Below are 27,837 nucleotides of genomic sequence, written 5' to 3' on the forward strand. Positions count from 1 at the left end.
GTTTCCGGTCACGTGCCCTCAGCGCCCTCGCAGCCAGCGATGGAGGCGAGACCCCCCGGCAACAGAGGCGGTGGCGACGGCTGCGGCCGCAGGGGTTCAGCCTCCTCCGTGCAGCGGCTGTGAGAAGCGCGGCGGAGGCAGATCCGACGGGACGCGCTTCCCGCGCCCCAGACCAGAGACCGTAGCTCCCACCTGGTAAGTTGAGACCGAAGAATGGGGTTGGGCGGGCGTGGAGGGTCTGACAGGCCCCGGGGGCGCGGGGCCAGGCGGATCGAGCCCTTCGCTGTAGTCGTCTCCACGACACTACAGGCTGGCTGTGTGGTTTGCCTTTCTTCTCCCGGAATGGGAAGGAGGTGCCCTGACCCTTAATCTACTGCCCGAAGGCATTAGGTTCTTCCGCTGGGAGGGACTGGAAGGATCAGACTCACCTGAGAACGAAGGAAGTGAGGCTTCTCCGAGACACCGAGGCCCTTCCCGTTAGGGAGCCTGCCCGGGAGAGGCTTTCTTTTCCTGTTAAAGAAGTCCTCTAACCTTGGTGTCCTCGTGCCTTCTTGCTTCCACCTGTCATCCTGCTCTTCAAACTGTTATTAAAACTTGAGCCACGCACCCAGTTCTAGCTATGACCAGTTTGACAGTCATGTAGTGTAAAGTGAACCATCAATACATGGAAGTATGTGATTATTTTTATAAATTCTCCAGTGTTCTTAGAAACTAAATTCATGTGAAGTTGACCTCACATGTCTATTTTACCATCTGCAAAACAAGGGTGGGGAAAAGATGTTAAAACGTATGCCCAGGGCTACAGTGAAATGGCTCAACTGGTAAAGGTGCTTGCTGCCAAACCTGAGTTCCATCTCTGGGACCCACGTGGTGGAGGGAGAACCGATCTCCGGAAGTTGTGTCCTCAACGTATACACAGTTTAATTTGGGATTTTTGTTTGCTTGTTTTTGTTCTTCGTTGTTGGCTTTTGTTTGGTTGGTTTGGCTTTCTGTCTTTTGATGTTGTCCATTTAAAGACACCAGTTTAAAATATGGTAAAACAGGTTTCTGAGTTAGGAATGCAGCTTAAAGCTAAGAGTTCTTGCTAGGCACCTGTAAGATCCTGGGTTTCATTTCCAGAACTGGCAAAAAAAAAAAACAGGACTGTAGGTAGAGCCCAATGTAAATTGCTTGGTAAGCATGCAGGCCTGGGTACAGAAAACTGGCTTGAAGCACACTAAGGGCTTGGCTCCAATCAATATTCTCAATATCTAGCCTTGTGACTTCCTTTCCTTCCTCTCCTGACCCTCCATTTCCCACACAGGTTTTCTCTGTATAACAGCCCTGACTGGCCTTGAACTCACAGGGATCGATTGCCTCTGATTCTTGAATGGTAAGATTAAAGGTGTACACTACCACACCTAACCCTAGACTTGTGATTTCCTTTTTTTTTTAAGTTGGTTGATTTTACTACTGTATATTGGTGTTCTGTCTACCTGTGGGTTTCTATGGTGGTGTCAGATCCCCTAGAACTGGAAGTATAGTTGTGAATGGCCATGTGGGTGCTAGAATTGAACCTTGGGTCCTTTGGGAGAGTAGCCGGTGCTCTTAATGGCTGAGTCATTGCTCCAGCCCCAGTGATTTTCAAACATTTTAAAGACATGAAACATTTCTTCCATGAATTTATGCCTGGAATTCCAACATAAAACTACATCGAAGCTGGGAGTTCATGGCACAGGCCCTTTTTTTTTTTTTTTTTTTTGGTTTTTAAGGACACCTAAAAACATTTTGAAAACCACTAAGCCAAAATTATCAACCCTAATATTGTTTTTTTTTTTTAGATTTCCTTATTTTATGTATATAAGTACACCATTGTTCTCTTTAGACACACCAGAAGAGGGCATCAGATCCCATACAGATGGGCATGAGCCACCATGTGGTTGCTGGGAACTGAACTCAGAATCTCTGGAAGAGCAGTTGGCACTCTCAACCACTCAGCCATCTTTCCAGCCCCCAACCCTAAAATTCTATTTATTCTCTTGTTTTTTGTTTTGTTGTTTTGGTTTTGTTCTATTGGGGTTTTTTGTTTGTTTTGTTTTGTTGTTTTGTTTTGGTTTTTGGTTTTTAAGAGAGGGTTTCTCTGTGCAGTGCAGCCTTGGCTATCCTAGACCTCAATCTGTAGACCAGGTTGACCTGGAACTCACAGGGATCCCCCTGCCTCTGCCTTCCAAGTATTCCATTCAGGGATCATTTATTTCCATAATTCATTACCCTTTAAGATCCTTTGTTGTTGTTCTTGTTGTTTTTCGAGACAGGGTTTCTCTGTATAGCCCTAGCTGTCCTGGAACTCACTTTGTAGACTAGGCTGTCCTCAAACTCCAGAGTGCTGGGATTAAAGGCATGTGCCACCATGCCCAGCTACCCTTTAAGATTCTTAAAAACCAAAACTAGAGTATTCACATGAAGAGATAAATACAAGGCAGAAATAACCTCTAGTGATAGCCCAGTGGCTTATGAAAACAGCTCAGGAAAGTATTTTGAACCTATTTGTAGGTTTTATTTTGTTTTGAGGGGTGGGGGTCCTCCAGTATAACAAAAACTGGCCTTGAACTCTTGGTAGCACCTGCCTCTGCCTCCCAAGTGCTGGGATTACAGGCTTGAGCCACCACACCCAGTTTAAATCATCTGCATTCAAAGGGAGAGAAGCAAAGACCCACACGTCCACACACTCGGGAATTCCAAAAAACACCAAACTGGAAGGCATAATATATTCAGAGGACCTAGTGCAGACCTGAGAAGGTCCTGTGTATGCTGCCTCAGGGAGAATTGCTTAAAAAATTAAATTCAAGTTGTGGTAAATGCTATAAGAGAGTATTAGAAAACAATAATGACTTCAGAGATTAGAATCTACTGCAAAAAAAATTTTTTTTGTGACTGAAAACCAGTTGAGGGGAGAGAGAAAAATGTATCAAGTCTTGAGAACAAAGACATTCACATGCAGCTTCGGGCAAGGTTATAACAAGGAATGCATTCATGCCTTTCTTAAGGGATCTTACTGTTTAAAAGTCTTGTGACAGATAATTTCATAAAATATTGCATCTTTTCATTGACCAGATGGAATTTAAAGTAGCCTACAGTAATATTTTAAATAAAAGAAACACTATAGCTCTTACAGAGTTCTACTGGGGAGAACCCAAGGAAACCCCTCCGAGGAATCTGAAAATCACAGAAACCATAGTAAAGTGGCCCTAATGTGTCTGTTAGCTCTCCCAAATTTATTCTCTTTACAGTTAACAAAGATGCTACAGATGACCAGAGAAACTGGCAAGCAAATTATTTGAGACAATTGACTGTTGTACCCACTGTTCAATAATTTTTTTTTTCTCTTTTAAATTTATAATGGAGGAAAGGGAGGACTAACCCAGGACCTGGAGAAGGCTGGGCCAGTCAGCATTCAGCTCTAAGCTGCATCTCAGTCCTGCCCTGAATACATTTTGTTGAAATGGTTTCTGTGTTATTAAGAAGGGCCGTGGTTAAGTACTAAAAGTCAGTTGTATTGATGTAGTGAACTCTATACTTTCCAGGTTGTCTTCACCCATTTGCCTCTTCACCTTCCCCACTCACAGATGCTTCTGTGAGTTTCCTAGCCCAGTTCATTGGAAGCTTGTGCTGTAGGATGTCTTTGGGCTGAGAGGGAGGCAGGGTGCAGCACACTGTTAGTCTCAGCATTCTGGAGGGAGAGGCAGGCAGATCTCTTGAGAGTTCAAGGCCAGCCTGGTCTACATTGTGATTTCAAGACAGCCAGGACCACACAGAGAAGCCCTGTAACCTAGTCTCATGGGGCCAGGGGAGTATTTAACAGTTCTGTAAGTATTATAAAGCTAATATTTATAAATTAAAATTTAAATTTTACTCTTGCAGAATTACAAGTAACTAATGCTGTTTCGTTCTTCTTTTTTTTTAAGATTTATTTATGTAATGTATGTAAAGGAGAGGGCATCGGATCCCATTACAGATGGTTTCGAGCCACCATGTGGTTGCTGGGAATTGAACTCAGGATCTCTGGAAGAGCAGTCGGTGCTCTTAACTGCTGAGCCATCTCTCCAGCCCCTTTAGTTCTTACCCAAATGTTATTCCACATTTGATTTTATAGAGAATCAGCTGTTGGGAAGGAATTTTTCTTTTTCTTTTTCTTTTTTTTTAAATCCCTTTGAGCCAATGTTTCACTATATGTAACCCTGGCTGTCATGAAACTCACTAAATAGAACAGACTGACTAGGAACTTGCAGCCATAGTTTTGCCTCCACCTCTTATATGCTGACCATTTTATTCAGTCTGCAGATGCACACAAAACAGCAGCTTACCTGGGAAGTCATAGGACGTGTCAGAAACAGTTCTCTGTTGTCATCTTATGGGACCCAGGGATTAAATTGAGGTCGTCAAGTCACTCAATGCAAAAATACATATTTATTGTAGGTAATCAGGGAAGAAAACAATCAACTTGTTGTCTGTCCTTCTAGTCATACATACATGCAGAACATACATGTCATAGGTAGTTAGCTCTGATGTCAACCCGGACAGAAACCTGGTTCTATTTATTGGATGCTTTATAAAAACCTGTAATGTCCTCCTGTATTATCTGCCATTGCTTCCTCCTCAAGATAGCTTCCCCCTCTTTCTCTTTCTCTCTTTCTTTCTCTGAAACAGCGTCTTACAGTGTCACACACTGGCTTTGAACTCTGATCCTCCTGCCTTACACTCCTAAGTTCTATGATTACAGACATTAGATAGCACACCATTTGGATTCCTTTACTAAAAGTGGGGTAATACAGATCAGGAAACAATTGCTTGAGAAGAGAAAGAATTGACTAAAAATAAGTCATTGGCATTCATAGGCAGTAGGAATGTTCCAGAAATGTTCTGTGTGTTTGGGGCATTTGTTTGGGTTATGGTGTGTGTGCATACACTGTCTGTTTTTAAACTAGTATGCTTTTTGTTGGTTTGTTTTTTTGTTGTTGTTGCTTTGTTTTGTTTGGTTTTGGTTTTGGTTTTTCCAGACAGGGTTTCTCTGTGTAGCCCTGGCTGTCCTGGAACTCACTCTGTAGACCAGGCTGGCCTCGAACTCAGAAATCTGCCTGCCTCTGCCTCCCGAGTGCTGGGATTAAAGGCGTGCACCACCACTGCCCAGCTGGTTTGTTAAATTTATTTATATATATGTGTGTGTGTGTATGTATGTGTATGTATGTATGTGTGTATATATATATATATATATTTATTTATAAGTGTGTGTATGTATGTATGTATATGTGTGTGTGTGTGTGTGTGTGTGTGTGTGTGTGTGTGTGTGTGTGTGTGTGTACCAGAGGTATGCTATACCTGCAGAAGCAAGAAGAGGGTGTTGGATTCCCTCAAACTTGAGTTACAAATGGTTGTGAACTACCATGTAGGTCCTAGAAATAGAGCTTGGGTCCTCAGAAAGAGCAGCATGTGCTCTTAACTACTAAGCCACCTCTCCAGCCCCTGCATGTGTATTTTGTTTGTTTCAGCTCACATTGATGTGGTTGGTTTCTTTTTCTTCCCCCACCCCCACCCCCATTAGCACCTTATAGCCATCATGGCGACTTCATCAGAAGAAGTGTTGCTGATTGTGAAGAAGGTTCGTCAGAAGAAGCAGGATGGAGCACTGTACCTCATGGCAGAGAGAATTGCTTGGGCACCTGAAGGCAAAGACAGATTTACAATCAGCCATATGTATGCAGATATTAAATGTGAGTCATACATGCTACATCTAATGTTGGTTTTGTATTTTAATTAGAATAACAGATAGTGGTAGTTATAAAATAGGATCATCAAATATGCAACTATGCATTGCAGATTTTCATAGTATAAACCCACCTTCATTAAAAAAAATAAATAATGCGTGTGCTTCAAAAAGTAATGTTCCATTGAGTAGATATAGTCTGGTGTGTAACTGTTCTCTCTTGAAGGACAATTAGGAGATAATTTTAGAATTTGTTACTGCAAATTGTTTCACATTATAAAACTGTATGCTAATATCTTCTTGAGGTTTTGTAGGTTGATTAATAGATGATGCCAGATTGTCCCTTCGACAAAATTTTGCATTTAGGCAAGTAATCTAGTCTTTTGTTATATGGTCATTATCTTTTAAAAAATAAATAAAAATAAATATTTTTTTTTAAAAAAAAAGACTCAACTTCATAATAAAGGTAGATGGGAGAAATACAGAGCTCTTGAGGTCACAATAGGGAGTATTGGAGATCAGACCCAAGGACTTGTGCAGGAGCCCAAAGCAGAGCTGAGTATAACTAAATAATGTAGATGCCTTTAATCTCAGCACATGAGAGGCTAAGGAAGGAGAATGAAAAGTTCTAGGTCCTGGCCAGCTTGGCTACATAGTGAGACCCTGTCTCAAAACAAAACAAAGTCTGGGAAAGGTGATTGCTTTGGAGGGACAGAACAAAGCAACATAAAGGCTGGTGGTTTAAATACATGTATTGTTACTAAAACATTTCGTCTAAACTAGTGGTTTGGAAGCATCATCCTAAGGACAAAATACCTGTTTAAGGTTTATAAAATCTATCTAGACAAGTTGGGTATGGTGGCAGGTTTCTGTAATCGCAGCGCTTGCTAGACAGAGCCAGTGTGGTTATCAGAAATCTGTTTATGTTATAGTGAGAGCTCTTTACCATCTGCCATATTTAGTGAGTTGCCTATTGGAACAAAGCCCTCCATCTCAGTTTCTTAGGGGAGAAAGGAAAAGCACTGTTGCCTTGATAGCCATTTGCAAACTATATAGATTCCGGGGTTGGAGCACTGACTCGGGTGTTAAAGGAGATGTTTATGCCATCTCCCATTTGTAACTCCAGTTTGAAGAGGGGGGAATCCAACTCCCTCTTCTGGCTTCCTTGGGCACCAGGCTGTGCACATGATGCACATACATACGTGGAGGCAAAATGCATAAGAAAGAGAGAACACAAGTTCTGCTATGAGTGTATTTTAGCACTCTCAGTCTTCATGTGGTGATGGTGGTAGTGGTGGTTGTGATGATGATAAATCTCCAGGGACTAGGAATATAACTCGTAGGTAGGGAACTTGTGTAGCATGGACACAGTCCTGAGTTTGGTCCCTAACACTACATAAACCTAGTATGGTGGCACATCCTGTAATCCTAGCACTTAGTAGGGAGAGGAAAGAAGATCAAAAGATCAAGGTCATCTTTAGATACAAATAGAATTTGAGAGCAGCCTGGACTATAGGAGACTGCCTCCAAAGAAAAAGGCCCACAGTTTGTGGGCTCTGGCCTATTCTGGAATATACAATAGGTTTGTATCAAATACTTTCAATATCTGTATCCTTGGAGTTTGCTTAGACACAGGTAAGTGTTTTTTTACATTGCTGAGGATTGGACATAGGGTCCTCATAGGAGGTGAACAGAGTTGCATGCATGAATTGCCACCACCTCCCAGGCTGTTTGTTACTCATTCCCTTTAAGTTTTGTTTTGTTAATACAAGTCTTTGACGGTGCCATGCGTGTATATGATGTGCTCTGATTATTTTCACTTTGATTCTCGCTTACTTTTGTGACGGTGTCTCCAGGATTCCAGGTTAGGCTTAAGCTTGTTGTTATAGCCTAGGATGTCCTTGAAATTCTTATTGTTCTGCTTCCAGCTTCCAGGATTACATTGTGAATGTCCTCATCTACTTAGCTTCATGCTTCTTTTAGGCCAGAAAATCAGTCCAGAGGGAAAAGCTAAAATACAACTTCAGCTGGTCCTGCATGCAGGGGACACAACAAACTTCCATTTTTCCAACGAAAGCACGGCAGTGAAAGAACGGGATGCAGTGAAGGACCTCCTTCAGCAGCTGCTGCCCAAGTTCAAGCGGAAAGCTAATAAAGAGCTGGAGGAGAAGAACAGGTGAGAGTGGGGATCTGTGCTGTCATTGCCATGATTCTCACTGGGACCACTTGTTCACTGTATGACTTTCTGAAACAGGGCTACCATTTGATTAGGAGACCTGATATTACAAAACACTATGGTTCTTTGCTTGCTTTCCTTTCTTTCTCCAGGTTTTGAATTACAGAGAAGATACTAAATTATTAGAAGAATGTTTGTGAATAAGAAACCAAGAATCAGTACTTTAGGGTTTCAGACTTTTAAGTCCCACCTCTGCTTTGCAGAGGGGCTTTCTCCCTGTGTTATTCTGTTTCCTTACTCCCAATAAAAGCCTTTCTTCAATGACTAATAGTAATAATAAAATAATATATTTTTTTAATTTTTATTTTATTTTATTTTTTTTTGTTTTTTGTTTTTTCGAGACAGGGTTTCTCTGTGTAGCCCTGGCTGTCCTGAAACTCACTTTGTAGACCAGGCTGGCCTCGAACTCAGAAATCCGCCTGCCTCTGCCTCCCGAGTACTGGGATTAAAGGTGTGCGCCACCACGCCCGGCCTAATAATAATAATTTTTAAAAGGTATCCATACTGTGAAAGACTGACATAGAGAAACAATGAAGATTCCTAATAAGAGAGATTATTTCATTAATAATATCTGTTTTGAGTTACTGTAACTTACAGTTCCTTATGCTTGTCAAAATGATGGGTGAATACTGCCAGCCTTTTCTATTTTACCTTTATGTAGTGAAGAATATAGTACTGTTTAGATACGAAGTAGACTTTGTATTGCAAGGATGCAAAGATGGATAAGACCGTTCTTTGTCTTAGAAAATTTAGTCTGCTTTTCCAGAGTTCCTCTGTCTGTACTTGCATTTGTAACTCTAAAAATGATTTAATGAAGTGACTTCTCCAGCTCAGCCATCACAGAGCGAAGGTAGATGTATGACTAACTACATTTACTGTATCTCTCACCAGAATGCTCCAAGAAGATCCTGTTTTATTCCAACTCTATAAAGACCTTGTTGTGAGCCAAGTGATCAGTGCTGAGGAATTCTGGGCCAATCGTTTAAATGTGAATGCAACAGATAGTTCTACATCCAGTCACAAGCAGGATGTTGGTATTTCTGCAGCATTTCTGGTATGTGACCTTTCTAGATTTCTGAAAGGAAAAATATGAAAACTCCAGTATTTTTATAACGGAGCCATTTAGAGATTAGGGGACCCTATTAGGAAGAAGAGGCTGGAGGACCAGTGATTCAAGGCCAATCTCAATATCTTAGTTATTTTTCTACAGCTGTGATAAAACATCCTGACTGGGGCAACTTATAAGAATTAAATTGAGCTTATAGTTCTAGAGGGTTATAGACAGTGGTGGCAGAGCAAAAGTGTGGCAGCAGGCTACTAGAGCAACAACTGAAAGCTGACATCTGTGGGATTACTATGAGCCTTTTGAAAGCTCAGAGCACAACCTCAGGGACATACTTGGTCCAGCAAAGCCATACCTCTTAGTCCTCCCCAAACAGCCACCACTTGGGAACCAAATAAGCAAATGCCTGAAACTTGTGGTGCACATCTCATTCAGACCACCACACTCAGCTACGTGAGAACATACCTCAAAAGAAAAAAGCCTCTGGGTTTTGTGTGTGTGTGTGTGAACATACGGTATACATACGGAGATTAGAGGATAACTTGAGGTGTTTGTCCTTAGCTTCTGCTTTGTTGAAGTCAAGTGTCCTGTGGGTTTGGGGTTTCACGTTTTCTGCCGCATGTGCCAGGCCCGTACTCTTTGAATGTCCATTCTATCTCCACCTCCCATTTGTGTGTGGCTGGCTGTACTGGGTTTACACATACATGTGCTACAGCATCCAGCTTGTTTAAGTAGGTTCTGGACATTGATACTCAAATCTTCCCGTGCTTTACCCACTCTCAGGCCAGAGTGGTTGCTCTTGGAAGTTTTGGCATTTTCTTTGAAATACATTAGTGAAACTTGTTGTCACCAAGCATGGTAGCACGGACCTTTTAATCCTAGCACACGGGAGGCAGAAGCAGGTGGATGCCTGAGTTCAAGAAAGCTTGGTCTATATGTAAGTTCCAAGACTTGTGCATAGTGAAATCTTGTCTAGAAAAGAAATTTTGTTGTCAGTGTTAGTCATGATCTTTTAATACAGAAAGTATTTTTTTACATTGAGATAGACTCATGCTGCATAGCCCTGGCTGGCTTCCCACTAGAGGCAATCTTCAAGGTCATCCTGGGCTACATAAAATTCCAGCCTAACCTAGCTATACAGAATCCCTGTCTCAACAGACAAACTGAACACTATGAGTACCACTTACATAAATTCGGTACATTTCTGGGTGATTAATAAATAGGCAAATTCATCAAACCTTTCCTCAGAAAATCAGTTAGCTAATAATATCCATTTAACTATGTCAAGATTCACAGAGGTTTTGGCAGCCATATAACAGAGTTCTGCTTTAAAGCTGGGGTCGATCTGTTGTTGGCCACTCTTGAACATGTCTATTTGGTCATTTCAGGCTTCCAAAGATGCAGACTTACAAGTCTCCTGGATTGTGATAAACAAGTCCAAGTTTCCTTATGCCCTGTCTCTCTCTTTTTGGTTAGTGAGGGGCCTGCTGTCTGCAGTTTGCTCAGAAAGTCTGTTGCACCTCTGTATTACCCATCAGGAACTTAAACATACTCTCAAGTAGCTAACAGATATGAGTGCATATGTGTGTGGTCTTTGTTTTAGGCTGATGTCCGGCCCCAAACGGATGGCTGTAATGGTCTGAGATATAATTTAACTTCTGATATCATTGAATCTATATTTAGGACCTATCCAGCAGGTAAGAAAAGTCAATTACTGGTTTTTAACTTTAGATGATTAAAGGAATTGTTTAGTGAGTCTTATGTATTTATTATCAATGGAAAGTTTCTTTTAGTCCTGATTAAATACAATAGAATATGTAAAAATATTTTTCCCAGTTCCAGATACGGATTCAATAAATGCTGTAGAGTCATTAGTTCATTTCATTAGGAAATGAAATTTACTTTATAGGAAATGAATGAGAAAAGTAAATACCCATTCAACAAACATTTGAGTGGAAGCCAGGAATGTTAGTATGCATGCGTCTGTAATCCTTGTATTTGGGGGACAGAGCAGGAAGATCTCCTCGTGCATGCTTTCTTCACATGCATGTGATAACTGTCATTCTAATGAAGTAACTGCTACAAATCTCCATAAGTGACCGGTTCTACCCTGCTCCCACTTTATCCCTCAGAGGTGACCTTCCCAACCCATGAGCCAAGCCCTGATGGTTTAACATGTAGCCAAGAGCAAGAGCTACTGTTTAGTTACTCTTCTCACTAAACGGTGCTCCTTAGGCCAGCTACTGTTGTCCAACAATGGTTGCTTGCTACCATTAGAAGAGTGGTTCTCAACCTTCCTAATACTGTGACTTTTACTACACTTCTTTGTGTTGTGACCCCCAACCATAAAATCTTTTCACTGCTTCTTCAAAACTGCCACTTTGCTATTATGAATCATACTATATCGGATATGCAGGATATCTGATAGGAGACTCCCCCAAAGGGGTTGCGCCCCACAGTTTGAGAACTGTTGTTCTAGAATATCTTCACATTCTGTAGTGTTTGGTATTGTAAGCCTTTTGCCATACACATTTAATCATCATAAATATTTTGTGAAGTAAGTACTGTTAATATTTTTTAAAATAAGGAAACAAGGTACAAAGAAAATAATGTGCTTCAGGGTCACCTAAACAGTCAATGGCAAACCTAATGTTTCTGAACTCGGGTCACTAACCGGGGCTTCTGGAGAATGGAGGGTGGAGTTTAAAAGTTTCATTCTCCCACTAACTAACACTGCCTTGTATTATAAGGTTTGATTTCAGGGTTGCTTTTTTTTTTTTTAATCTTTGCAGTATGTAATAATGTCCATAGTTTGTGAGGAGTCATAAATGGTACCTCACCTAAATCTATTAAATTTTATTTCGGGCTGGAGAGATGGCTCAGTGGGTAAGAGCACCCGACTGCTCTTCCAAAGGTCCAGAGTTCAAATCCCAGCAACCACATGGTGGCTCACAACCATCTGTAACAAGATCTGAGACCCTCTTCTGGTGTGTCTGAAGACAGCTACACTGTACTTACATGTAATAAATAAATAAGTCTTTTTAAAAATTTTTTATTTCATATTTATAATTCTATAGTGCATAAGGTAAGACTGTCACGAGAGCCTTTAGTTATTTATTATCCAGTTACTAAGAACTAGAAGGTTCTTTTTTTTTTTAAATATTTATTTACTCATTTATTATATGTAAGTATACTGTAGCTGTCTTCAGACACTCCAGAAGATGGCATCAGATCTCATTATGAATGGTTGTGAGCCACCATGTGGTTGCTGGGATTTGAACTCAGGATGTTTGGAAGAGCAGTCGGCGCTCTTAACCACTGAGCCATCTCACCAGCCCTAGAAGGTTCTTAAGAGCTAGGAACTCACTCTATAAGATATCTTATGTGGATTTTCCCTCCCACAGTAAAAATGAAATATGCAGAAACTGTACCACACAACATGACAGAAAAGGAGTTCTGGACACGCTTTTTCCAGTCCCATTATTTTCACAGGGACCGACTAAATACAGGATCGAAGGACCTCTTTGCAGAATGTGCCAAAATAGATGAGAAGGGTAAGTGGTGTCCTGATACCTTGCCATTCTTGACTGTTGAAGCTATTTATAGAGTTTTAAAATATAGCTTAGAAAGATGAGTTTTAAACCTATGATTTCACTAATTTTTCTAGGATTAAAAACAATGGTTTCATTAGGAGTGAAAAACCCAATGCTAGATTTGACATCGTTGGAAGATAAGCCATTAGACGAGGTAAGAATTAATAAAGGGACATAATGACAAAATGATCTTTTCCTGGTTTTCAGTGTTATTTATGTATATGCCCTAAATTAGATGTTCCATTTGTAATATCTAAAAATAAGCAGAATACTGTTAGATTCTCAGAAGTGATTTTTAGTATGCAGTAGGTCCTGCGTTTGATTCCTATTTTGGTACTGCTGTTTGTCTTAGGATACCCTTAAGTTAGCTCAGTGGACGTGGTAGGAATGAACCACCTCCCAAACGTCCTGTAACCCCCCACATGAGCACCCATGCTCACACACGTGCATCATACATACACGGATCATAAAGACATCATAAAGAAGTTAACATTGCCTTTGAGAACTAAGTTCTCTGAGAATTGCTTAATGTTTTTAAGAGAATTTTTAAGCTTTCCCATGAACAGGACTGGGCTCACCTCTTTCTAGTAAAATTTTAATCTAAAGAAATGAGGGTGAATATTAATAAGCAAGCATATATTTGTTGATTGTTTATCTGCCAGCCTTTACCTGTTTTAATCCTTCCAGGTTATGATTCTAGGCCTCCAACTCATCTCTTTGGATATTAAGTAATGATTATCCCATATAGTCTTCATCTAACTCCAAAGGTCCTTAATCAGTTATCAACTGTATGATTGTTATTTACTAATTAGGTAGTTCCTTTTTTTTTTTTTTTAATTTTCTTTTTAGTTTGCCTGCCTGTTTATCTGAATGTGTGCCATGTGCATCCAGGTGCCCGTGAATGTCAAAAGAGGGCATCAGAGCCCCTGGAGCTGGAGGTACAGGCAGTTAGGAGTTGCCGTCTGGGTGCTGGGAAGAGCCTGCTCGCTTTGCAAGTGCTCTTACTGCGGAGCAGTCTGGCCAGTACCTCTGCTTAGCTAGCTCACATGCAGAATGAAGCCAACCTTTATGATCCTCATAAACCTCTTTGTGGCTCTTCCCATATTTTATTTAAGAAGCATTTTAACATTTGCTGGGGTAGTGACTTTGAGCCACCTCCCCTCCAGTAATGCTGATCATGTTCCCTCATAGCTCCTTTTTAACTAACATTGTAACCTTGATGAACTGGCTTACAAGGAAAGGCAGCCTCATGGCACCCACACTTTGTTGAGAGCAGATTGGCACTTGTCAAATGAAAAGACTAGTGCCTTTTTTTCCCCTGAGGGTAAAATTGTGAAGATAACAGAGAGGGTGGTGTGGATTTCTGCTGGGTTAGCTATAGTTATACCTTAAAAATTGATTGCCTGCCTAGACTAACAATCAGGAAATATAATAAAACCAGAAGTTAAGTCTCCGTGTTTTGTTTGTTCATTTTGTGTGTGTGTGTGTGTGTGTGTGTGTGTGTGTACATGTATGTTTAGAGGCAGGGCCACCCTCGGTTATTGATTCTCGGCATAAAAAAAGTGGCACTCAAAAAAAAAAAAAAAGCTGGGTGTGGTGGCGCACGCCTTTAAGCCAGCACTTGGGAGGCAGAGACAGGCAGGTTTCTGAGTTCAAGGACAGCCAGGGCTATACAGAGAAACCCTGTCTCGAAAAAAAAAAAAGTGGCACTCCTTTTCCCGGGGGCAATTGACTATCAGTGGACATGGGCTCTTTCCCCCTCCATGATGAAATATTGGTGCCCAGTCTCATGTGGGTCTTGTGCAATAACTGAAAAGACTGCAGCAGTGGCCTCATATCCAGAAGATGTCAGCAACGCCACTCTATCCTCCGACTCTCCTGTTCTTTGTGCCTGTTCTTCTACAATGTTCCTTAAGCCTTAGAAGTGTAAAATAAATGCCCTATTTAGGGCCAAGCTCTCTACTGTCCCTTATTTTCAGGACTTTATGACTGCTGTCATCTACAATAAGAAGCTATACATATGTACATATAACAATAATTAATGAAAGATGAATGAATTTGGAGGAATGCAAGAAGGTTATGGGAAATTTTGGAAGATAGAAAGGGAAGAGTGTTTATATTATAATCTCAAAAGAAAAACTTTTTTTTTTTTTTCACCAAGACGGGGGTTTCTCTGTATACCTGGCCTCAAACTTAGAGATCCACCTGCCTGTGCTGGAGAGATGACTCAGTAGTTAAGAGGGGTTCTGAGTTCAAACCCCAGTAACCACATTGTGGCTCACAACCATCTGTAATGAGATTGGTGTGGGGCTGGTGAGATGGCTCAGTGGGTAAGAGCATCCAACTGCTCTTCGGAAGGTCCGAAGTTCAAATCCCAGCAACCATATGGTGGTTCACTACCATCCATAATGAGATCTGACTCCCTCTTCTGGAGTGTCTGAAGACAGCTACAGTGTATTTATATATAATAAAAATAAATCCTAAAAAAAAAAAAAAGGAGATTGGTGTAATCACATATATCAATCAATCAATCAATCAATCAATAAATATTAAAATAAAAAAGAGATCTGCCTGCCTCTGCCTCTTGAGTGTTTGGGAATAAAGAAGTGTTCCATTGGCCTGGAGAGATGGCTCAGTGGTTAAGAGCACTAACTGCTTGTTCTTCCAGAGGTCCAGAGTTCAAATCCCAGCAACCACATGGTGGCTCACAACCATCTGTAATGAAATCTGACACCCTCTTCTGGGGTGTCTGAAGATAGCTACAGTGTACTGTAAAAAAAATTAATAAACCTAATTTTAAAAAAAAAGAACTGTTCCATCAAACCTAGCTTTTTAATTTTATATGGGTTTTGTTTTGTTTTTAGATTTATTTATTATTATATCTAAGTACAGTGTAGCTGATTTCAGACGTACCAGAACAGGGTGTGAGATCTCATTACGGATGGTTGTGAGTCACCATGTGGTTGCTGGGATTTGAACTCAGGACCTTCGGAAGAGCAGTCGGTGCTCTTAACCACTGGGCCATCTTTCCAGCCCTTTTTTTTTTTTTTTTAAGATTCTGGTGTGTCTAAAGACAGCTACAGTGTACTCAGATACATAAAATAAATCTCTTTTAAAAAAGATTTATTCATTTTTAATGAAGAGGACATCAGATCCTATGATAGGTGGTTGTGAGCCACCATGTGGTTGCTGGGAATTGATTAGGACCTCTGGAAGAGCAGTCAGTGCTCTTAACCACTGAGGCATCTCTCCAGCCCTATTTTTTACCTTTTTATGAGACTTCTTTGATGAAAACTGTCAGTACCAATATATGAGTATGAGCATGAGATACTTAGAAAACAGTTTAACCATATGTCCATTTAACAGATTGATGGTAGTGGGTTTCCTGCTTTGGACCTGTGATCCCTCTAGCCACCAGCTCTTAATCAGGCTAGCTGTACCAAGCATGAGTACTTCCTGTAGATGAGTCCTGAAATCCAATCAGAAAGCAGTTAGTTACCCTCATAATACTGATGCCTGTTACACCAATGGGCACATCTTGCCAGGCTGTGACGTGAGACCAGATCTCATTTGGTAGTCTGCAGAATGGCAAGCAAGCCCTAGGATTTCACCTATTTCCATATCCTAGTACTGGGATTGCAAGTATACTCCATATCTAGGCATCCAACCATGTATTTCATTTTGTTTACTAAATTGTTTCTCACAGGGCTATGGCATTTCCTCTGTGCCATCTACTTCCAATTCCAAATCCATAAAGGAGAATAGTAATGCTGCCATCATCAAAAGGTTTAACCACCACAGTGCCATGGTCCTGGCTGCTGGTCTCAGGAAACAGTTAAGTAGACATGTAGAAGCTGTCACTGACCTTTTCAGAATAACCAAGTGACGTTCAGCAGTTTTAACATGAGCTTGTTTTTCCATGATTTTGTTTTTCAGACAAGCACAAAATGGACAGAATGGTGAGCCCAGCAGCGTGGATGGGAATTCTGGGGATACAGACTGCTTTCAGCCAGCAGTCAAAAGGGTATGGGCATCAAAGCTAGGCCATTTGGGGATTATGTGTCTCTGGGTATAAGGACCTAAATTCTTTATATTGTTTATTTCCTAGGGGCAGTTTTGGTTTTTTAATGGAGATGACAGAGCTATTACCCTCATTGTAGAACACTGTGAAACTCAGCATAGACTGAAGCGACTAACTTTCTATTGACTTAGTTCTGATCAGTAGTTTATCCAGCTTTTCCCTCCCTTTGTGTACATACACATCAATTTTGTGTGTGTGTGTGATTCTGTTTTCTGGGGAAAGTATTTAACAAAGACAGTGGAGAGAAAGTTTTGTGGGGTTTATGTTTTGTTTACAAAGTAAGTTAAATAGCCCTCCCATTAAACTAACTGCTTGCTCTTTACTTCATTTCATTAAGTCTCTTCTCCCTATTTATAGAAAGGATACTTACTTAGATGCCTGTCAGCAGTACATAAGAAAACTTTAAAGTTTATACTCTTCCATTTCTACATTTAAGGAAAGGAGGGGTAATGTCTGTAACATAGATGAGGTTTGTGTGGCTAGTGTTACTTTGTAAAAAACTAATAGGATATAGCTTAGTGGTAAATAGCTTAACTGAAGATTCACAGGGGGCTAGGTTCAGTTCCCCAGCACCAAACCATAAAATGAACCTAATCTTATTTTTGTGATAGCTTTATCGGGATTAAAAACACGTTTCAGTATTCTGTATCTTCAGCTTGTTGTAGCAGGATATATATGGCCCAATTAAAAATAGAGAATGTCTACATTACTTCAAAAAGCTCACAGCATCAGATATCGTAGTGTATGCCTATAATGCCTTTAGCAAACAGATAGAAGGATCAAAAGTCTATGTCTCAACCGGGAATGGTGGCACATGCCTTTAATCCCAGCACTAGGGAGGCAGAGGCAGGCGGATTTCTGAGTTCGAGGCCTGCCTGGTCTACAGAGTGAGTTCCAGGACAGTCAGGGCTATACAGAGAAACCCTGTCTCGAAAAACCAAGTAGGGGAAAAAAAGGCTATGTCTCATAAACTACTTATCACTCGTTTTTGTTGTTTTTTTTTTAAAGTCCAAGTATGGTGGCCCATGCCCTTTATTGTAGCACTCAGAAGGCAGAGGCAGGTGGGTCTCTGAATTCAGAACCAGCCTGGTCTACAGAGGGATCCAGGACAGCCAGGACTACACAGAGAGACTTTGTCTCAAAAAACTTTTTAGATGTAATAACTGGTATGACCAAAATGTAGGAACCAGTACTTACTTCATGTTGGTTATTGGTGAAATACTGGCTTAACCATGGTAGACGGGCTTTATTTTTTATGCTCTGAAATTTCAGTTAGTTTCTAACAAAAATACCATATCATTAATTGCAGGCAAAGTTGCAGGAGTCCATTGAATATGAAGACTTGGGAAACAACAATTCTGTGAAAACGATTGCACTGAATCTCAAGAAGTCAGACAGGTTAGTTTGGCTGATGGAAGCGAAACACTTATGCAACAATCATTGCAGAGTGTACTCTGCCAGTCTGAAGTCAGTTTGTTGCCATAAAGTGCTTTAAAAGTTTGCTTTATTAAAGAACTTGATGTAATTGTATGAGACCGTGACTTAAGTAGAAGCAGTAGTTCAAGGATGTCCTCAGTTGTACAGCAAATTTAAGGCTAGCCTGAGCTAATAATAAGACTCATTCAGAACTCAAATTCCAGGGGATCCAGCTCCCTCCTGACACCAGGCACATGTGGTGCAGATAGATATACAGGCAAAACACTAATAAAATAAATCTCTTTTTTTCAACTTTATACATACCTGGAATACATCCTAAATGATTAAGGTCAAGGAAACTTAATTTTTATTACACGGTGTATATTTATGTATCACAGCAAGTGTGAAAGTCAGGGTCAGCTTAGGATCAGTTTCCTCCTTCCACTTGGGACCCAACTCAAGTCATCACATTTGGCAGCAGGTCCTTTACCCACTGAGCTATCTCACAGGCTCAAATTTTGAATTTTCATGCTGTTTCTTTCTTACTGCCATTTATAGAAATTAAATTACAAGAGCTGGAGAGATGGCTCAGTGACAACTCATGTTGCTCTTGCAAAGAACCCTAGTTTGATTTCAAACACCCAAAAGTGACTCAACCACCTGGAATGTCAGTTCCAAGGATCCAACATTTGGGTTCTACAAGCACCTGCACCCACATGCACATACCTGCCCACAACCACATAGTATAGAACTAACAGTGAAAATAGAGCTGGGACTGGAGAGATGGCTCAGTGGTTAAGAGCACTGGTTGCTCCTCCAGAGGACCTGGGTTCAATTCCCAGTGCCCACATGGTGGCTCACAATCATTTGTAATGGGATCCGATGCCCTGTTCTGGTGTGTCTGAGGACAGTGATGGTATACTCATATACATAAAATAAATAGTTCTTTTAAAAAGTAAAACTCAAACGGGAAATTTCTTTTTGCTGTAAGGGAATGTTTTGTTGATACAAAAATATTTGAAAGGCAGATTTTATATATATATATATATAATTGGTTACTTCTGTGCTGATACCTAGGTATTACCATGGTCCTACTCCAATTCAGTCACTGCAGTATGCAACAAGTCAGGACATTATTAACTCTTTTCAAAGTATTAGACAAGAAATGGAAGCTTACACACCCAAGTTAACTCAGGTAAGTGACTTCTACTGTTTTACGGCCAGAGTTCTTGTAGCCACTACCTCAGGTTGTAAGCATAGCCAGTTGAACTGTATGGCTGAATATTTGTTGTGGGGGTTTTTTTTGTTTGTTTATTTGTTTGGTTTTTGTTTTTTTTGGTTTTGGGGGTTTTTTTGTTTTGTTTTGGTTTGGTTTTTTGAGACAGGGTTTCTCTGTGTAGTCCTGGCTGTCCTGGAACTCACTTTGTAGACCAGGCTGGCGAACTTAGAAATCTGCCTGCCTTTGTCTCCCAAGCACTGGTGTTAAAGGCGTGCACCACCACTGCCTGGCTCATTTGTTGCTTTTTATACTGGGTTTTGTGGGGCCATTTTTGGGAAAATGTATAGTGTACTAGGAGCTGTATGTAAGTAGTTGCGTCTATAAAACTCAGACCCATAGATTAGGAAACTGAGAGCCAGAGCAGTTGCAGAACTGCAAGCGTATAGGACAGCTTGGCTCTGTCTACCATGTGGGTCCCAGGGATTGGATTCAGGTTGTCAAGCTTGGCAGCAGCGTCTTTACAAACAGAAGTATCTTACTTACTTACTTACATTACTGTTTAGTAATGTCAGACCATAGTTAACTAAAGCCTCAGAAGTCAGAATCGTAGCAGGCAGAGAGGTTAGGTGGTTCAGAAACTAGCACTTTATGCTGTTCTTGTTTCAAAAGACTCACACTTGGCTCCCAGAACCCACAGTGGGTTTCACAGCCACTTGTAACTCAGCTCCAGGGAACCTGAATTTTTTGCTTGTTTGTTTTTAAGGTTCTGTTATGGGGTCTGCTATATTCCTGGCAGATGGGTTTTCTACACAGACTATTTCTAGCCTCAAGAAATGTCGTTCATTCTGGTTGCTGTGCATAGTGTATTTGCATGGGAGTAGAACAACTGTTGAGGCAGATGCTGAAAGGGAGGTCAGTCAGTTCTTGACTCCTTTCTTGCAGGTTCTCTCAAGCAGTGCTGCTAGTAGCACCATCACAGCCCTGTCACCTGGAGGAGCTCTTATGCAGGGAGGGACACAGCAAGCCGTAAACCGTACGTGGTGGGCCACCTTCTTTCCCTTTTCCTCTTTGCTTCAGTTAGTGCTAAAGAAATGCTAAGGCTGTGCTGGCTTGTCTTTTGAATTGTTACATTTCTTTATTGGGGGTGAGGAAATTGTCAGAGTGCCATGGCACATGTGGAGGTGGTGGCATATGACTCAGGAAGAGTCAGTTCTCTCCTCTCTGTAAGTTCCTGGGTTCAGGTTGCCAGGCTTGGCAGTAAGCGTCTGTATCCATGAGACACCTCCCAGTACTGTATTACTTTTTCCTTAACGGGTTGGGATATTTTGGTGAAAGTTTGACCTCCTTCAAGTTGTGCATACACTGCTCTGCTGAACTTTACATTCAGCACCTGGAGTGGTCATTTTTAGGACTGGGAGTAGCTGTTGCCTTACGGCTCTCTTCTTCTTTTTGCAGAGATGGTGCCAAACGATATTCAGTCTGAATTGAAACACTTGTATGTGGCTGTTGGGGAACTTCTGCGGCATTTTTGGTCTTGCTTTCCTGTTAATACACCATTCCTAGAAGAAAAGGTTAGAACTGATTGTAATTACAACCAGCTGCTGTGGTAGTGGCCGAGAGGTGAACATGCATTACCTTGGGCCAGCTTAGGATGACTGTTAGGCATCCATACATCACGTAAGCCTCCCTGTGTCTTTATGGAGAAGGTATTAGTCATAATTCCCATTTCGTAGATTAGGAAATTGAGACATGGCAATTGTCTAACTCTGAGCATACAGTTTAGCCACTCTACGTCTAGACCATAAACAATTGGAAAACAGACTCAGCTTGCTGTTTATTTGATACATTTTTTATTGATTAAAATCACAAATAAAAATAAAAAATAGGGGGCTGGAGAGATGGCTCAGCGGTTAAGAGCACCGACTGCTCTTCCAAAGGTCCTGAGTTCAAAAATCCCAGCAACCACATGGTGGCTCACAACCATTTGTAGTGGGATCTGATGCCCTCTTCTGGAGTGTCTGAAGACAGCTACAGTGTACTTACATATAATAAATAAATAAATTTTTAAAAATAAATAAATAAAAAATAAAAACCAACAAATAAAGACTGACATCAAACAGCACTAGATTTTTTTTCTTCTTTTTGTAGTCCTAGGGTTAACCCCAGAGATACCACACAAGTCTTTTACCACTAAATTTCGTCCCAAGCTCTAGCATGAAATGTCTGAAGTTTAAAACTCCTGTTGCCTATTAAAGAGCAGTTAACAAAAATATTTATAGCATCAGTAGCAATACTAGCTTCCTTGTATACATTGCTCCTTGAGCAAATATTAAGGAAAAGACGGGGCAGGTGGTGAAGCTGGCGGCAGAGCATGTGTTTAGTATGCTCGAAGTCCAGGACTCACTCAGCAGCAGAAGAGGGAGAACAGAGTAAAAACAGTAGTCAGGGGACCTAACAAGCAGCACTCTAGAGAATACAAGAAACAAGCAGGCTGGAGTCAAAATCAAACAGAGGAGATAAAACCTTGAGTTCAAGATGTAAACATCAGCTGGGAATGGTGACGCAAGCCTTTAACTCCAGAACTCTGAATTTGAAGATAACCTGGTTGACATAGGAAGTTCAAGGCATCCAGGGTTATATGTAGTGAGACCCTATCCTAAATAAATATATATAGCAAACTCATTTCAAATTTTGTTTTAAAGTGCCAGGTAATAGGGCCAAATACCTTTAATCCCACCACTTGGGAGACAGAGTTAGGTGGATCTCAATGAGTTCGAGGCCAGCCTGGTCTCCAGGGCAAGTATCAGGACAGCCAGAGCTACACAGAGAAAACTTGTCTTGAAAAAAACAATTGCCTTAAAGTTGGACCTGAAAAGATGGCTCAGCAGTTGAGAGCAGTTATTCTTGCAGAGCATCTGAGTTTGGTTCCCAGCACTCATATGGTGGCTTGTAATCACTTATAACTCTAGTTCCAACAGAGGACAAAAGGCACACATAGCATACCCGCAGGCAAAACACTTACATGTGTAAAAAAAATACATTTTCACGAAGTAAATAATAAAAACTTACATTAAGGAAATTAAAGTATGTATAAATGTTTAGCTAGAGAAATTGTTCCTATGCTATCATGTAAGATTAAATCAGTAGAAAAAAGTGAGTTTGAGGCCAGCCTGGTTTACAGAGTGTTCCAGGACAGCCAGGGCTACACAGAGAAACCCTGGGGAGGGGGGGGCCGTGGGGGGGACAGAAAAGGCTCAAATACCCAAGAGAACTGGCTGAGAAAGCATGGTTTAGACACAAAAGTCAAACATTGTGTGGCCATTTAAAATGGTGACTGAGACAAGTACTTACTGAGTAAAAGATGTTCACATGAAGAGAAGTTTTAAAACAGTGTGAACCGCCTCTGCGTGTGTTTATGCTCACGTAATTACGACAGGGATTGAGACAATTATCTACTGAATAAAAGATGTTCATGTTAAAGTGGTATGAACGGATTCCTTGCAAAGGTTTATGTTCACATGACTAAATATGTGGGACATAAATTATAAGCATAAAGATGAGTGATAGTAGTGAAATACACACATTTTAACAGAAGTCACCTCTTAGAAGACAGTCTTTCTCTCAGTTCCTGCAGGTTCTTTACAATTTCTCTGTAATTCATTGTTTCTCATCTTTTTTAGGTAGTGAAAATGAAGAGTAATTTGGAACGGTTCCAAGTTACAAAGCTCTGCCCATTCCAAGAAAAGATTCGGAGGCAGTATTTAAGCACAAATGTAAGCCCCAGTTGTCTGCCTCTTTCTGAATGATGAAATTAACTTTGTTCTCATATATGCGAGTACATTGTTCTTTTCTTTGCTCAGGATGCTATTTTTCATTTTAAAACCTTCACTGCATTCAAAAGAGTATATAAAGTATGTGTACTTAAGCTAATCTGTAGCTGGCCTTTGCTGCTTTGTGAGTTCTTATTTTTCCCACCCTTTTATCTCCCCTTTCTCCCCAATTTTACTCCCTATCACTAGATGGGAGAGAGAGAGATAGAGGTCTCTGAATCTAGTGTCTTTTTTTCTTGAGCATGACTACTAACAAACCACAGCCAACCCCTACCCCACCTCTCAGGCCTTCCCAAACATTTATATACCATATGAAAAGTTGCCAGAATTCCAACATCACAGTCTTGGAAACTATATCTGCAGTTGGTGAAACCGTGCCTCCGTTAGAGCATGAGGCAAATCAGTTAGCTAAGGCAGAGCAGCCAGGTTTTGCACTTAAAACAAAAAGATATTCCTATAATATTTCTGGGGTTTTTTTGTTTGTTTGGTTGGTTGGTTGGTTTGGGTGTTGTTGTTGTTGTTGTTGTTTGTTTGTTTTTTTTATTTTTTTAGAAACCAAAATTCCAGAATTCTCACTACACTAGCCCCAGTTACATAATGAGATCTGTTCCAAAAAAAGTACTTGCCAGTTAGTGAAAATATTCTCAGTGCCCTATCAGCTGCACAGCAGTGCCTCCTTCCAGCCTTTATGAGAATCATTCTACTGCTTCTCTTTGTGTTCTATTTTATGTAGTGTGTTAAAGCAGGATGGAGGTGTGTATTTGCTACACTCAGAAGAAACGTGTAGGAGTCAGTTCTCTCTCCAGACCAAGTAGGATGTAGGGTCAAGCTCAGACTGTTAGGCTTGGCTCCAGTGCCAGCTCTTCTGGCCTTCTGGTTTTTCTTTTTTCTTTTTTAAATTTAATCATCCATAAAAGCTGTGATTTAATCTGACAGTAAAACACAAAAAACAATATTAGAGTTGGTTTAGTATATTATATATTCTAGCTTTGAAAGCCATAGAAATCAGTTATCCCAGTTTTTCCCTATTAAAGACCCATTTTTCCAAAGCATCATGCACAATTTTAATTAGAATATAATGACAGATGATATTTTCATAATTTTAAATATAAAATGAAGTCAATGACTCAAAAAAGTTATCTGCTGCAATGAGTTTGAGAGGAGATTTCATAATCTATATCATTACAGATATAAAGTATGATGGTTCAATTTTTTAGTGCTTGACAGGGAGGAGTCATGATAAAAACGTCAATATGAAATCATTTGATTATAGTAGTACATTTAACATTTGAAATGCATCCATGCTCTTCTGTATAATTGTATTAGAGTCAAGTATCTTATTTCACATCTGTTATAACTGCTATTGCAAAGGAGAAATACTATGTCTTCTTTCCAAGAGATATACACAGAGCAACTTTGTCTCCAGGGAACTTGTGCAAACCAATATAAGATCTAAATTCTTCACATAATATATAAAACAGGAGAAGCCTCTTCAGATTTCGTTTTTGAAGTCTGGAATGCTGGCACTTTCCAATTAGGCAACAGTTCTTCATTTCTGTAATCTGGCTCAGAGCTGCTGCTGACTTCAGGTCTAGAGCAGCAAACATGATTTCTTTTTAGGCTTCTTCTTTTCCACTGGTGTTTTTCTATTTATCTGTCTGACCAGGTCATAAAATATCTCATTAACGTTGATCTTTGACTTTGCAGAAGACTCTAAAAAGGCACAGTTACACCACTGTCTTGCTAAATTCTGGCCTTGTTCTTTGCCAACTACCCGCTCATCTTCCAAGTCACATTTATTGCCAACCAAAATCATTGGAACATCTTCTGTGTCTTTAACCCGTAAAATCTGTTCTCTCAAGTCTTGTAAATCATTAAACGTAGACTGAGCTGTAATTGAATAAACTAGTGCAAACCCTTGGCCATTTTTCATATACAAATCCCTCATTGCTGTAAATTGCTCAGTTCCTACAGTGTCCAGGATCTCCAGCATGCACTGTTGGCAATCTACCTCGACTTGTTTTCTGTAGGAATCTTCTATTGTTGGGTCATATTTTTCAACAAAAATTCCCTGAACAAACTGAACTGTCAGAGCAGACTTCCCCACGCCTCCTGAACCAAGGACTACTAGCTTGTACTCACGCATGATGCGCTCTGTTTAAATATTGACAATCCCGCGGCCCGGCGCCTCCTCCACCTCCTCCTCCTCCCTCCTCTCGGCCGCGGCTCCCTGGTTTTTCTTTTTCTTTTTTTCTGGTTTTTCTTGATAGATTTATTAAGTATATAGTCCTAAAAAAATCTGTTACTACAAACCTGGCAGTGATAGGCAGGTAAAATGTTAATGATAGGAAGCAGGGCTGTCCTTGGATGGGGCTCTACAGCAATAAGGCCAGTGGTGGAGCAGGGTTGGTTTGCACAAGGTCTTTAGTACTGTTTCCAAGCAGAGCTAGAACAAATGTTGAAGAGGTTTGTTTCTTCGAGAGAAACTGACTTTCTGAGAAATAGTATATGCAAACATAACATCTAGCTATGACTAGGATGATCAGAAATGGGGTTTAGCAAAATCTTGATGACTTATGATTTTCCCCAGTGAGCACTGAGTGTCTCTTACAGCAGGCCAAGAACACTAAGCAGGTTCTCTGCCTTTTGTGCCGCCTCGGTTGATTGTGTTTACAGCACTGTGTTGAGGATTCACAGGCTATGTGTAGCCATATGGAAGCATATGAAATACATCTCACTGGTACTGTAAAGCCATCGCTACCGGTCAAGCAGAAAGGAATTGCTACATTTTCCAGACAAAGCTAGTGCCACACCCTCCTCCGGGAAAAGGGGATTAGAACTGGGGATTGCTGAAGATTGAATGTGCACTTTACACAGAAGTGCTCTGCTTCTGTCCTGCATATGCAGCTGGGGTAGGGGCATACTTAAATCTCTCTCCTAGAGCAAAATCAGTGACTTAGAGCACCCCAAGTCCACCCCCTCCCTCCCAGAATGATAAACTTGAAAGACTTTACTGTAACCACGTAAACATACTCCAAGGCTTTCTGACCTCAAGGGTTAGTGTGCTCCTCTTACTTGACTTTGTCAGACCCCCGAAGGCAGAACTCTCCAAAGTTCAGCGTTGAGTCGGGTTTGACAGTGAGTGCCAATGGTCCTGGCACTCAGGCAGGGGCAGGGAGGCTGCTATAAGTTCAAAGCCAGACTGAGGGTCTTCGCAGAGAAAAAGTGTTGCTGTTGCTGTCCTGACTTTCAATAGCTGACCAGTGTATAAATCAAGAAATCAACCTGGTTTGGCTCTCATTGCACAAAAGCAGTTCTGGTGCTGGTGCTAGTTAATGGCCAGGCCTAGTATCATAACCCAGATAGAGCGGGTGACTGTCCAGATCCTGCACTGCCCCTACCACCTATCTTGCACATGCACAGTGTGTGGTCACACCTTTGCTTGAGGGTTTATACACACACGCCTTGCTGACTGAGTGATGTGCTGGAAAGTGTGTGCCAGGCTGAGCTGTGAAGCAGTGGCTTCCCTGACTACTCACTGTCTCTTGCAGCTGGTAAGTCACATAGAAGAGATGCTGCAGACAGCCTACAACAAGCTCCACGCGTGGCAATCCCGGCGCCTGATGAAGAAGACGTGAAGCGTTTATGGTGCTCACAGGTTTTGTGGGTTGAAAAAAAACTTACCTGCAGTCACTCTGGAAACCTGGCTGAAGACAAGCAGATGCTCACACCGGGGGAAACATCTGCAGCACGCCCGCCGACTCCCAGAGCTGATGCTGTTGTACTTGCACATGAAAACTGAAACAGAAGGAAGGGACGGGATTCACCTAACTCTGGGGAGGGAAACCAAGGCAGAACCAAAATGAGCTAAGTTGCAAATATATATGTATGTGTACATGTATATGTATTTAAAGACTGTTTACTGCAGTTACTCAGGAACTGCTTTTCATTCACGTTAAGCTGCTTTCAAAATTTAAGAAAAAAAAATAACTAAAAGAAAAAAATACTTAAAGGGTGCATTGATAAAATCTAAGTTTTTCAGTTTTGTTTTCTGGGTAAATTTTTTTCCCTAAGTTTGTGGCACAGGGTAGCCCTAAGAATCCTTCCTCAGACCCACACTGGGATCCTCAAATGTTACTAAATTCTAGTTGTTCCTTACTTCAGCATGTTAAAGAGAGTGCTTTAAATAAGGCAGAGGGATGCTGTTGCTCAGCCATCAGGAAACAGTTGTCAGAAGACTCCACTAGTCCTGTGTTTCCTACGGAAATAAGTGTGGCACTGAAGCCTGTGTTCTGAGTCCCCAAGTAGAAGGCACATGTGCGGGAGTCGTGGTCAGTGCAGGACGTCGTCAGGAGACTGATGCTGCATGGGTTTCTTGGGTGCAAATGTATATTGCTGAGAATTTTTTTAAAGATGGCATGTGCTTTGAAAAAAAATTGCATTTTTAAGAATTTAAAAATCTTATAAGTGAGAAATATAAGAATTGCTTATTTTCACCTGTTTAGAAGAAATAAAGAAAGTTTCTCATACCTGCCTCTCTTGGAGTCTTGACTGCTACTGCTACTGTCTTGGTGAGTGGGTCACTGAAGAGCCTAAGTGTGACACTCACATTGGTAACACACACCATGCTGTTCCCAGAGTCCATGCCCCATTCTGTTC

The 27,837-nt window shown here is 40.9% G+C and overlaps 1 protein-coding gene and 1 pseudogene across 4 annotated transcripts; one reads left to right on the top strand and one right to left on the bottom strand.

The window, feature by feature from the left end:
• Gtf2h1 (general transcription factor II H, polypeptide 1) lies at nucleotides 1-27,707 on the top strand. 4 transcript variants are annotated; one of them, NM_001360076.1, is made up of 16 exons: nucleotides 1-195; nucleotides 1,304-1,372; nucleotides 5,579-5,747; nucleotides 7,724-7,916; nucleotides 8,868-9,030; nucleotides 10,643-10,736; nucleotides 12,444-12,593; nucleotides 12,707-12,786; nucleotides 16,339-16,466; nucleotides 16,569-16,656; nucleotides 18,023-18,111; nucleotides 19,207-19,324; nucleotides 20,291-20,381; nucleotides 20,804-20,919; nucleotides 23,029-23,121; nucleotides 26,730-27,707. In NM_001360076.1, the coding sequence occupies exons 2-16, from the start codon at nucleotides 1,370-1,372 to the stop codon at nucleotides 26,814-26,816; spliced, it is 1,662 nt and encodes a 553-aa protein (NP_001347005.1). In that variant the 5' UTR covers nucleotides 1-195; nucleotides 1,304-1,369; the 3' UTR covers nucleotides 26,817-27,707. The 4 variants fall into 4 exon arrangements, with proteins under 4 accessions (NP_001347005.1, NP_032212.3, NP_001278004.1 ...); NM_001291075.1 differs by lacking the exon at nucleotides 1-195 and adding an exon at nucleotides 578-670; NM_008186.4 differs by lacking the exon at nucleotides 1,304-1,372.
• Gm9392 (predicted pseudogene 9392) lies at nucleotides 24,075-25,407 on the bottom strand (annotated as a pseudogene).
• Nucleotides 27,708-27,837: the final 130 nt, after the last annotated feature.

This window comes from Mus musculus, chromosome 7, assembly GCF_000001635.26.
Source record: "Mus musculus strain C57BL/6J chromosome 7, GRCm38.p6 C57BL/6J".
In the NCBI taxonomy this organism is placed as follows: Eukaryota; Metazoa; Chordata; class Mammalia; order Rodentia; family Muridae; genus Mus; species Mus musculus.